At 40.6% G+C, this 13,220-nt stretch overlaps 2 protein-coding genes across 2 annotated transcripts in view; both read left to right on the forward strand.

Moving 5' to 3' along the window:
• The window catches only part of PSME4 (proteasome activator subunit 4), a 101,161-nt gene extending 95,252 nt beyond the window's left edge, over positions 1-5,909 (forward strand). Inside the window, exons 44-47 of the mRNA XM_060026616.1 lie at positions 1,047-1,215; positions 2,952-3,085; positions 3,775-3,913; positions 4,391-5,909. Of these exons, the coding sequence (XP_059882599.1) occupies positions 1,047-1,215; positions 2,952-3,085; positions 3,775-3,909 (438 nt within the window). The 3' untranslated portion in view covers positions 3,910-3,913; positions 4,391-5,909. The remainder of the gene's footprint in view (positions 1-1,046; positions 1,216-2,951; positions 3,086-3,774; positions 3,914-4,390) is intronic.
• Positions 5,910-9,075: 3,166 nt separating this feature from the next.
• The window catches only part of ASB3 (ankyrin repeat and SOCS box containing 3), a 149,664-nt gene continuing 145,519 nt past the window's right edge, over positions 9,076-13,220 (forward strand). The window contains exon 1 of the mRNA XM_060026620.1: positions 9,076-9,262. Coding sequence (XP_059882603.1) covers positions 9,140-9,262 — 123 coding nt within the window. The 5' untranslated portion in view covers positions 9,076-9,139. The remainder of the gene's footprint in view (positions 9,263-13,220) is intronic.

The raw sequence follows: 13,220 nt of genomic DNA on the forward strand, positions 1-13,220 counted from the left end.
ATGTTAGCACTGGCTTTTTGAAAAGCAACCAGTAGCCACAAAATTAATAGTACTAAATTGGAGATACATTGAAATTTAGTAATCCCAATTCTTAGAATTAGCCATATCCTAAGAAAATACATTGCAATATGGAAAAATTATATAAATTAAGTGTTTTGTAGCATAGTAGTGAGAAGTTGAAAGCATTCTAGTCAATAGTTGAGTATAAAAATAAATCATGGTATGAAAGGAAATAATGCAACCAAGTATGAAGTAATAAAACATTTTATAATGTATTTCATATAATAATGTAATAAAAGTAGCAAAGAATATGTTAAGAACCCCCAAACTGTCACATTGAAAAATTTAAGAAAAAGTCTTTTGAATGAATAAGTAGCAAAGCATTTGAGTGTTTTTTTTCGAATTATTATTGCCTTTCCTTACGACTATTTAGCAGAAATTTTTGTGATATATTTGAGATAACTTTTTACAGCTTTTTTGTCTTCCCAAAACTTGAGTTCCCATTTCAATTTGAAATGGACTGTTAATCACTCTTCATTTAGTACTTCTATAAACTGTATTTATAGTCTGACAACAGCCTGTGAAATTCATGAGTTAAAATGGATATAAATCTCTACTATGTATGCCAATTATAGAAATTATCCTGTATCTTTATTACCAGTGAAAACAACAACAGCAGTTGTTTTAAGAGATGTAGAGTCTAGGAAAATTGTATTTTAATGTTAGGCTCTGGCACTGCTTTTACAGTTACACCCCAGATAAGAACTATCAGTCAGTGAGAAAATAATTAATGTATGGAGAAATTTAATTTTGTATAGCATGGTTAACCATTAAACTTTCTGTGAACCTGGTGTAGTGACTCATCCATCTTGAGGCCACAGACCCTTTGAGAATCTGATGAAATCTCTATTAAGAAACTGCAAAAGAGCATTTACACAATTTGTATACAAATATCAGGGAAAATCCCCACCCCAGTTCCCTTACCACTCTCTTCACCTCCCCAGGCCTAGGATCTTGGCTCTAATGGAAGTGATTGTCTTATATAGGTTCGAGAAATGGCTGCTACCACCTTAAGTGGTCTGTTACAGTGTAACTTCCTTACCATGGACAGTCCTATGCAGATTCATTTTGAGCAACTTTGCAAAACAAAACTACCGAAGAAAAGGAAACGAGACCCTGGTTTTGTAGGAGATCCGAATACGATTCCTTCTGCAGGTAACAAGACTGATGGAAAACACCTTTTGGGAATTAACCAGGCTTAACTCAACAAATATTTATCGAATGCTTGTATGTGCCTAGGTCTATGCTAGGTACCGGGAATAGCTGACCCTGCTTTTGAGAAGCTTTGCATATAGAAGGCAAGACCTGGGGTGTAAAAGCTGAAATTGAGAGAGGTACAAAGGAATGTGTACATGGCTGCATACAACTATTGTAGTAAATCAAGCCTGTACCCACCCACCTGAAATCTCTTTATAAAGAGAGGTATCCAGAATTATTTTGGAGGATCTAAAATATTTGTTTTTAGAATTTATAACTTATGTGTAAATGTACTAAGAGAAAAAAAATAAGTAAACAAAACAAGCCTTGCTTTCATTTGGAGAGAGGAAAATCATTACTTCCCTAGGTGTTTGATAGAGGGTGAGAGCACTCATTATTCTACAGGAGCTTCCACTCTAATTGAGCATGAAGGTAAACAAGAGAATGAGATCTGATGACTGTGTCATGTTTAAAGAGAAATTTAAATGTGATTGCAAAGAAGCATCCGATCTTGCCACTGTTATCTACAAATAGTCACAAGAATGGAAAACATAGACTATTAGTAAGTGGGAAGCTGACTGAATTTGCAGAAAATGCTTGGAATATGAAGCTCTTAAGTACTGATTATAGCAAGGTTTTAATTTTGTTTTTAATTTCATTGAAGTATAGTTGATTTACAGTGTTGTGTTAATTTCTGTACGGCATAGTGACTGTTATACATGTATACATTCTTTTTCATGTTCTTTCCCATTCTGGTTTGTCACAGGGTACAGAGTATAGTTCCCTGTGCTCTACGGTAGGACCTTGCTGTTTATCCATCTTGTATTTAATAGTTTGCCTCTGCTGACCCCACACTCCCAGTCCTTCCCGCCTACTCCTCCGCCCCGCAACCACAAGTCTGTTCTCTGTGTCTACCAGGGTTTTGATTTTTGCTATTACCTAATAGCAATTTCCAATAAAATACCAGTATATATTCTAGTTTTTTTGCTTGAAAACTGTGTTTTCAATAATGAAGTACCAAAGTAGTTTTAGGTTTTTGTTATAACCAAATGGCATTGTTTATAACTACTCCAAATTCCCTTTTTTCTTAATTTCAACTCCCTATCCACGGCGTTTCATGTATACACATATAATAGACTTACAAACACATACATGCACACATCTTTATTAAAAAACAATGAGAATTTGAAAGCACTTTAATGTAACTTCTGTCACTAAAAAGGAAGAATAGAGGCCCTGTAGAATACAGACACATAGCAGTTCTGTTTTGCGGAATACAGACATTCCACATTCACGGTGTGTTTACCTAATGAATTGATGCAGTCTGTAGGAGGTGGTCACATCCAGAAAAGTGGGATCTAATTTTGACTGGCGATTTTTTTAGGATCAGGGATTGCACTTTCACGTATGATATGAATTGCTCAGAAAAAGCCATTACTATGTTAGTTTTACCAAATACATGACACATTTCTGGACCTAAATATAATTATGCTGTCATTGAGGGATGGCTATAGGATGTTTTTAGTTTAGCCTTAAAATCATGTTTTTGATATGTGTGCATACAGAGTCATTTTTAAATGCAGAAATTCAAACATTGGAAACAACTAGTATGATCGAAAACTAATTTATTTCACTGTAGCAAGTGCAATAGAGTCCTGTAAATATTTGCACATATATTGCTGTTTTCTTTGCAGAGTTGGTCAAACGCCATGCCGGGGTGCTGGGACTTGGTGCATGTGTTCTTTCTAGTCCTTACGATGTTCCCACCTGGATGCCCCAGCTCCTTATGAATCTCAGTGCACACCTGAATGATCCTCAGCCTATTGAGGTAAAATTCTCCCTTGTTAGTTTCTTTGCACATATATTATCAGTGATATTTTGTAAGAAACCATTTATACTAATCTCTATACTCTGGATCTTCTGCTTTGATAAAGCTACTACTCCTACCTCTGCCAGATCCAAGTTCCTCATCAATAATTATTAAAATCTTGCAGAGACCCTGCTGCCTGTATATTTGAGATATTTTGGTAACAAGGAAATTACCATAGCTTCTGTCCCTCCAAGTCCAGTGGAAGTAAGATGTTGTCAGTGTTGTCAGAATAAATTTTACGCTTCTATTTCACTAGCATTTTATATCTAGGAAGTATATAACTGGGAGCTCATATTAAACAGGAAAATGTGATGGTATTATTTAGTGAACACCTGTGTTCCTACATTAAACAACTTGGAAGACCAATGACCTTGTTCTTTTCACTTTGATAAATAGATGTAAGTATATATTGAAACTGGTTTAATAATGTGGTACGAGTTCTGGTCGCTTGTCCTGAATTGCAGCTAGTACTAATTCTAAAGAAGTAAGCTTGGTGGCTCTTTGACGTAAGATTGGTTTATTGGTTTTGTAGCTCTTGGTGAAGTGTAAGATCTGAAGTCTAGAAGGATTGTTATTTAGCTAAAGGTATCCTAAATATAACCCTGGCGAGGTTAAAATAAAATGTATGTGGGTTGCCTACTCTACAGATGACTGTAAAAAAGACCTTATCCAATTTCCGAAGGACGCACCATGACAACTGGCAAGAACACAAACAGCAATTCACTGATGACCAGCTGCTTGTTCTCACCGATCTCCTCGTGTCACCCTGCTATTATGCATAGAAAGGTGAGGCAGCAAAGTTTAAAGAAGTCTGACATCCTCAAATGTCATTGGTTTGATAACTGAGAAGCGGGTATTCCTAAGTTTTTTCTTTCATGACTTTTACTATGGCCAGTGGAAGTTAAGTTCCCAGAGCATTTTATCCTTTCTTCTCTGCTTTAGGTATTAAGCAGAGAATTGATGTGACTGCTTTTGGGCCTATATACATGAGTGGGCTTATGGTTAGATAAAAGAAAAGAGATTTTACTCTTAATTGCCTCCTGAGTGGGGCCTGGCCATTTTGGGTTGTCGTAGGGATTCTAGGTTCTACAGTTGTGAAAACATTTCATCTGGATTCTTAAGTATTTATCATCCATTCTGTATTAAAAAGGGAGGACCCAGAAACCTTTCTACTGAGATAGGATGAATGAAGATTTCATTTACTGGGCTCTTAGAGTTGGATGTCCTGTTGTCTAACTGAAATTTTTTTCCTCCTTGATACAGATGAGTAGTCCTCACTTCGAGCTCTTTTCATCAAAAATTCCAGATCCTCAGGTACCATCTGTGGTGGCTTTCTGCAGGTTTTAAAACCCTGCCTCTGTTGAGCTCTCATCATTTTGGTGGTTTCTGTGTTTGGTCTCATTAGTCTGCGTTCCACAGGTTCTCAGCTGCCATTTGATTTCCTAACTTGTCCAGAAGTATTTCCGGAATATTAATCACTTTTTCTTTGAGGCATCAGACAAAGCCATAATGTCTCAGACTAGAGATAATTACCCAGTATGATCATGGCATCCAAGACCAGACAGAGTCTAGGAACTCATTACGTAACAGTTTACTTGGAATGGAGAAGGCCCATCTGTAATAACAGATCCTGTCATTTCATTCATCTCAAATTATTTTGAATTCTTTCCAAATGGCCGTGGGTTTAGATGGTAGTAGGCCTGTGGGCCATAAATCTGAAGCCTTGAGAGGCTTGGGTCTGGAGAGCCATGAAGAGGGAAGGAAAAGAGGGCAAGTCTTGAACCCAGCCAAGGACTTGATGGATTGCTCGACCAAGACACAGAAGTGAAGTCTGTGTCCACGTGTTTCCCACAGACTGGAGTTTTTGGTGCTGAATAGAAGAGCAGTTGCTGAAAAACTAGGGGTTTGGTGAATAAATTTTTGATTGATATATATGTATACAATGTGTGATTTTGCAAATAAACAGCAACAACAATAAAAACCCTGACTGGTTGATTTTTACCTGTATGCTTTGCAAATATTGTTTGACCCTCTTTGAAAACTGTTACACTTGACTAATGGAAGTCTGCTGTGTTTGTGGAAATTCTGTAATTTTTTTTCTCTTTTTAATTTTTTTCCTTTTCCTTTTTTTTCTTTTTTTTTGCCTGCAGAATCGTTGAGACTAATAAGTCTTAATATTTATTTGACTTGTTTAATAAGTGTTACATAGATGTAAAAGACTGTATAAACTGTAGAGATAGCATTGGCAAGACTTTGTACAGATGCAACCTCTTACACAACACCATTGTGTAATTAATTTGTAAAGATACACATATAGCTCTTTATTATAGTGATTTTTTTGGCTTTTGTACCAATTGAATGCCATTTTTTTTGTGTTTTAAAATTATTTTCTTTATCTTTTCATGTTACAAAAGCTGAGGTGTGGGTTTTTTGAGTTTATTTATTGTTAGAATGTCTGAACTTTTATGTAACTTTTTGTGCGCATCTCTAAATGCGAACACCACATGTTTGCCTATGACCAGTTTATAGAACTCAAGGTATCTTCTAGGTTCAAGTAATTCACAAGTTGGTGAATGTCATCTTGCAGCCCGCCCTGTACAGTCTTCCTTAAAGGAACACTACGGTATATTTTTTAGTATCTACTTGCTGAATGACTCGATACAGACCTAAGCACAGCAGAGGTCCTGGTACAGTATTTAAGTGTCAGCATACACAGGCGTAATCCCTGTATAGTGTAGTGCCAAACTGATTATTCCAATTGTGTAACTAGTTTAAAACCCAATAAATGGATTGTTTTTAACACCTGGCTTTTGTCTTCATTACAAGGAGAAGACAGTTCTGTAGCCAGTGACCCTCATGGATTCCTTTTGCATTCATAGATCTGGATCCGTAAATTCATGCCCTCCGACCAGAGTGAATTATCTAGATCAGACCTGTCCAGCACAATAGGTCATAGCCATGTGTGACTATTTACATTTAAATTAAATAAAAAATTCCTCAGTCTCAATAGCCACATTTCAAGTTCTCATTAGCTACTTTTGGCTAGTGGTTACCCTGTTAAATAGGCAGGTGAATGTTTTCATCATCACAGAAAGTTCTGTTGGACAACACTGGTCTAAATGATTGATTCTCAAATTGATGGGCCTAGAATGTGAATTTTAATTCATGCCCCCGGCTCATGATATTGATGCCTGGTCCTGAAACCACAGTTTGAGCAGTGAGGTTTTATGTTGTATTGACCACTTCAATTTTTCATAGCCAAGCTGTATGAACATACACTGCCATAGGCAAGGTTCCTAAAGTGGGGAATTTAAAAAATGTAAGATACTGGGCACCCACTGTGTTCCTCAGTCAGAATTTCTGTGGTTGGGACTCAGGCATCAACGTCTTTTAAAAGCTTTAAAAGTCTTTTAAAAGCTCCGTAAATGCTTCAGTTGTGCAGCCAGGATTGAGAACCACTGGTGACGACTCCTAAGGCCCACTCTAGGCCTAAAAGCGGGGCACCTTAATCACATGCCCAATGTGATTCTGATACCAGGCTTAGAAGTTGCTTATTACTTTGATACCCTAACTGGTTATATTGTGAATTATTTAATTCCTAAATTTTCTATCGGGGGCCTCAAGAATGAAAAGGAGGAGGGAGAGAAAAGGGATGAATGGCCACTATTGTCTAAATTCTTAAATGGATTTTGCATTCAAAAGAATGGAGAACGCTAGCAGGAACAGTGTTAAGGGAACACAAGTGTTATGGGTTTGGGGGGTGGTGTGTGTAGGCAGACCAGTGTTTAGAAGTCACTGCTGATTGGGCCTGGAAGACTGAGCTAAGGCAGGTTTCAGGTGGGGATGGGTGGTGGTGGGGGAGTGATAGGAAGTAAGGGGAGGAGAAAGCCTGTATCTTTAGTGTTGTATGAGCCAATAAATAATCTTTAGTTTCTGAATGAATCCTTTAAAAAAGAATTTGCAAATTGTGTTTCAAAATTTGGGAGGAAATTTTACCTACCTATTTTCTTAATGTTAATGATTAGTAATGGGGCCAGAGAAAACCAGTGAGGAATTTTGTCTTACTGGAAAAAAACTTTCTGCAGACTTTGTAGTTATTTTTGCGGCCAAGGGCCATTTGCCTTGTTACTGTCACTGTTTTGGGTATTCCCTCATTGTTGAACATCAAGGTTTTCAGTTTTCTCTACTATAGCTCACACTGCAGTGAACATTTTCATCCCTTCATACTTAAAACTTGTTTCTTTTATTCAGGTATTTCCTTAGGATAAATTCCGAGGAGTGAGGTTTTTAGGTCGTGAATCTAAGCATTTTAATGGCTCTTATGTTCTTTCCTCAAAGTGCATGTGTCAATTTGCATTGTCAATGATAGTGTGTATTAGAATGTTGGTTTCCCTGCCAATTGACAGCCTAATCATATCTTAACATACTTCGAGTCAGCCCTGCTTGTTTATTTGTAGATTTCCATTTTGTGCTACTAAACCAGTGTTCTTTCCAATTTGACACACTGCTGGTACGTTTTGTAGACATGATCATAGTAGCTTTCATCTTGCTGATCGTGCTTACTAGTTCTGGAACTTGGATGGTTCCAGATTTCCTCTTCTAGCTCTCTAGAATCCTTTACAACTTGTGAAATTTTTTTTTTGAAGTTATTTCTGAATTCTGATAGCATAGTCAACACCTGGACTGGGTATCTACCTCATAAATTATCCAGCCCTCTTGATTTTCTCTTGATGAAAGCAGAGTGGTGGGGGTGGCTGGGAAAAATATATGCGTAAATCCAATTATTTGGTACTTGTTGGTGCTGAACTGTTCTGTTTTAGAAGATGAACTATCGGCCAAAATAGGTGTTTCAATAGCAGTGTCCTAAGTACTTCACTTAAATGGAACTTTCTGGTTTTCTGGCACTCGGTGAAGGAAAGAACACTCAAATAGCACTCTGTGTTTCCAAGTGGTACCCTCTGAGAAGGTCAGAAAAGTAGTAAGATCCTAGTTACCCAGGTTGGGACACTGAAGTAGTAAAGAGTTTAACTGGCTTTCTTTTGTCCCCAGAGTAACAAACATACTTGGGAATGCTACTTGTTAACTCTTGAGACTAAAACCCACTTTTATGAGTTCATTATTTTGGACATACTGTGCACTTTAGAATGAGAGGCTGGTAAATTTTTTGTTTTGTGTCCTTGCTAAAATTAGCTGCATACATTGCACCATTGCTTTTCAAGTTGATTTACATTGAACACAGCATTGAGTAACGTCGCTGATTTCTTGGCTTGGTTATTTCATTTGCATGGGTAGTTTTTTTGCTCTTTTCATTTGTTTCCTAGTAGTTATGCCCTTTGCTGAGTTCCCTCAATAAATTCATTAATACTTTCAGAGAGCTGAGAGGAGAAAAAATTACGTTATAGTTGGTTTGATTTAAAGTCTGTTGCAATGACTTGATTTACAGATTCTGTGTCTCAAAGTACCAAACTGGACGACAACGCCAGTTTAATCTAGGAGAAGTATTAGCTACAGCGTAGAGTGGAGCTAGGAAGGCGGACTAGGAAGCGCCAGGAATGGGGAGAGGTGGGTGGCGGGCCGACCAGAAGCCTGGGAAGCCCCCAGATCCCGCCAAGACCGACGTGAAGCCTGGCCACGCCTCGCTGTCCACGGTCTCCACCCTCTAAGGGTCAAGGTCCCCATGGGTCGCGCTGTGTCCGTCGGTGCCCCCAGCTTTGCCCTCCTCTCCACCTAGTCCGCTCCCCCTCTTCCTCGGTATGTCAGCTCGTAACAGCCTCGGGGAGCCGCCACTGCCCGAGCGGCAAAACGACGCGCCTGAGACCTCGCGCGGCGCGGAGGACGGAGGTCGGGGCGGCGGGAGCGGTCGGGCCCCGGGGCAACGGGAGGCCCGCGAGTCGTCGAGGGCGCGGGGGCAGGCGGGGCGCCGAGCCGAGTGTCCGGCGTGGGGGTGGGGGGCGGCGCCCTCGGCGTCTCCGTGACTGCTCCTCCGCGCCCCGGCTTGCCGCGGCTCCCGGGATGCGCGGAGGCGGCGGCGATGGCGATGATGTCTCTAGCCCTGCATCCTCCCGGGCGGCGGGCGGAGCTGGGGTCCGAGCTGCGATATGGAGGAGGAGGGGCGGCGCTGCGGCCACCGGGCAGGTGAGAGACCACGGGCCCCTGGAGGAGGACGACCCCGCGGGGACCGGGAGGGCCGGGCCCTGAGAAGCCGCCGGGTGAGCGAGGAGGCGGCCGCACAGGTCCAGGCCCGGCCGCCGTGCACCGGCGCTCCTGGCGCGGCCTGCGAGGAAACCATCTCGCGCCTGCCCTGTCGGTTCCCCGGCTCCGCGGGACCCGTGGAACCCCTCCCCCGCCGCCCATGCCCTGCCTGAGCCCTCCCCACCTCACCAACCCTCTGCTGCATCTTTTACAAGCTTCCCTGGACCGACCTAGGCCCTCCTTACCATAACCTTCCCCAGCCAGGGGAGCCCCTACCCATCTCAAGTCCCTGGTCTGGGTCGCTGTGCCCTCCCAGAAGTCTCCCACAACATCCTCACACTGGAGGTGCTCCGCAGCCTCCCCTCTCCCTCATCCACTGACAGACCCGACCCTATCAGCTGCTCTGGGCTTCGAAAGGTAGTTCCACTGGGGAGAAAGAGCATGGCCTCTGAAATCAGATAAATCTGGCTTGAATCTTAGTGACCTTGGACAAGTCATCTAACTTCCCTGATGTTTTCCTGATCAATACAAATACAGTGGGAATAATAATAATAATAGTACAGAACCTTGTTTTCTTGTGAGGGTTGGTTAGACTGAGAATGCCTGCCCTCGAGGAACTGAGGATATAATGAGAAAACAAGAGTTGGAAGAATCCAGGTCATGAGTTGACTTGTAAAAGCTCATATAAAATGTTTTAATATGTACTAAAATATTAAGACAGCACACTAGATTATCAAGAGGCTCTTCACACACATCCTAATGAGAAATTGCTGGACAATTTTCACTTATTATTTCTTGCTTACTTTAGGCTCTCTCTTTCTTAGTTGTAATAAGATGCATATGATATGAATTCATTCCTTCTTACTGTGCTTAATATGTTTTCTTCTTAAGACTGGTGTTCCAACTTAAAATTTCTCTGATTTTATTACTTTAATTACATCTTCTTCCAGAACTTGTTTATGGTCCCAGAGATAAAGAGTAACTTGTATGCTTGCATTGAAAAGAATGTTGGTAACCTTTATTTAATATTTAGGAGTAAGTAGCAGATAGGTATTCATTTACCGCCTCCCTCCCCCAAATAAGTGAGTTTTATAGTTCTTCTATCATAGCTTTTCCCCAAATTGTCATCTCAGCCTCCTCTTTCTTAAAGTCTCAGAAGTTAGTCCTAAGACCTGGGTTTACTTTCCCTCCATTTCCTTACTGCTTCTAAAGTTTCTCTGCCCAAACCTTTACTTCTGTTCTGTCTTCTGCTTTTTCTCCCTTTTCTCTTTCCAGCCTCTGATTCCTTCCTTTTTTTTCTAATTATCCCAAATCAGAATGATTTATAGTTACTTTATACCAGAACCATAATTTTTCAACCTTGCCAAAAAGGTACATGGAAGTATGTGTGTGTGTGTCTGTATTCAAATTTTGGGCTCCAGGAACTTTGAGTTGGGAAGGGATTGCAATACCTACTGCGCAGGATTATAATGAGAATGAAATAAAGTTTGATAACCTATGTAAAGCTTCCAGTAGAAGTGCCTGGCATATAATAACCACCTAGTAAATTATAGCTGCTGTAACTGTCTTCTGACTGGGACTCCCTGCCTTGATTGCTTTGCTATTCTGTTTAGCTTGGTGGTGGAGTGCTGCCTTTAGAGAGCAACTGCTTAGGTTCAAATCCATACTGTACCCCTTTAAGATAGGTGCTCTCTTTCTCTGACTCAGTTTCCTCATCTGTAAAATAGAGGTAAGTTATACTATCTCAGGGTTGTTTTGACGATTCAATATATTAATAGTGTGGAGCACTGAGAGCAGTGCCTGGCACATCACAAGCACTTAGTAAAGTGAACATACTAATGATAGGACTGATCATTATATTCCTGACCCAGAAGTCTACTTTATTTTTTAATGTATTGAAAAAATTTAAGTTTATTGAAGCAATTATAATTGGGTAGAAAGTGAAAGTTGCCCCTCAACTCCTCCAAATCCTTTTTTTTTCCTTCTGCCTCTTATCTTTGACTAATGTTGGTGCCTCATCATTCCATTTTCCCCTTTCCAAATTTCTTCCAGCCTGGGGTCTTCATAACTTCCATCATCCGCTTCTTTTTTATTACCCACTTACTCGATATTTTTCTTAGCATCCTAATTCCAGACTCTTCATCATTCTAATTTCCCCAAGCCAAATTTCTCCTTCTCTCTTCGGGGTCAGGGGAATTTGCTATAAACAGTAGTATCACCTTTCTGCTCTTCTTGCTTCCACAAATTGGATTTTCTCTTCTACTTCTTTTTTCATCAGTTAACCCCAATCCTCCAGTTAACAATTAAAAAATTAACAGTAAAAGGTTTTTTTTTTCACTACACAGGTATCAAAAAGGGTTCAGAAACAGGCACATACTCTTTTAAGTGAAAATAATAAGCTATCCATTATTATTATTTTTTAATTCTAATCATCAAGAAACAAAAGGTCAGGATTATTTTTTCTATCTCTTTTATATCAGGAAAGTACAGAAAAGTTGGTCCTACTTCTCAGTGGAGAAATTCATTATATTGTTATGATCTGTACTTTTGACCATTGAGAATGTAGAAGAGGTTATCTTCTTCCTTCATGAAGGACACCAGTTAGTTTTATGGATCTCCCCAGGACTGAAATTTGTCTGATACTCACTGGCACAGCTGTACATATTATTGAATGCTGGGTGACTTCTGTATTGGGTGGTCCATAGCTCCTGCTTGGAGGCCCCAGTAATACCTCACTAACCAGGCCCCTTCCTCTATACCCCATGATTCAGCAACTAAAGGGTTAATCCTAGGACAGCTGGAGGCCTCTGGGACTCAGCTTGAGCTGGTGGTTAAATATTCTGAACATCACCCATGGACCTCCCCAATACCACTGGTTATTCCTAAAGTACTGGATTAAAGCAAGTTATTTTTGGTTGCCAAGAGCATTGCACCAGTCTCCAAGGAACAACTTAAGCTGTACCACTGGAAGCATCTTTGGGAGCGGGATGGGCACCAGGCCACACAAGGCTTTGGGATTTGGGACAACAGAACATTATGTGAGTGTATTTTAAATCTCATTGCAAAATGGAAAAAAATGTTAAGAAAGTAAAGGACCAAGAAGAAAAAGAAGTTGTTCTTTAAAAGTAGAGGCTGTGTCTTATTCATCTTTGTACCCACGGTACCTAGCGTAAAGCTGGAGGAGAGTATGCACACGGTAGATATAAACTGGGTGAATGCATGCATGAATGGGTGCATGCCTCCTGCTTCTCCACGAAGATATTCCTGCTGGGATAATGACAACTCACATTTATATAGAGTTTGCAAAGTGGTGCTTCGCCCCTTGTAAATCTCAGATATAATTCTGACACCCTTCATTACTTCCATTTTTTCCCTCTCAAATATAGTCCTACACAAAGTTCTTTTCCAAAGGAGAGTGCGGAGTTGGCCAAAAAATCACAAATAGGGAGAAGAAAATATAAATAACGGAAAATAAAGGATTCTTCCTAGGAAGAGGAGTCGGATTTGTTAGTGATGTGTGGGAGTTACGTAAAAGGCCACAGTATACACTTCAAAAGTAGCCTCTTGCTTATGCATCAAGCACAGCACGTGCTGTTTCTTGCCTCAGTCCTTCTGCTGCAAAGACCTACTCGCCTTCTCCCAGCCTGTCTGACCCCACTCCCTGCCCCTCGCCTTCCACCCAACTAGCTCCTCCTTATCGAGAGCTGCTTTACCCTCTGTCAGCCTTCACCCCGGGCTGGATTATGTCCCCCTTCTTTTCCTCCCACAGTGTGCTGCCATCAGCTGATTTGCCACATTTGGCTGCAATTTCATAGGTTGATCTCCTCCAACTAGATTGTGATCTCTTTCGTGGAGAGATCATGTTCTCGTGTCTTCACAGTGTCTGGCACTGCAGAGTTTC

The sequence above is a fragment of the Delphinus delphis genome, chromosome 12 (genome assembly GCF_949987515.2).
Source record: "Delphinus delphis chromosome 12, mDelDel1.2, whole genome shotgun sequence".
NCBI classification, from domain to species: Eukaryota; Metazoa; Chordata; class Mammalia; order Artiodactyla; family Delphinidae; genus Delphinus; species Delphinus delphis.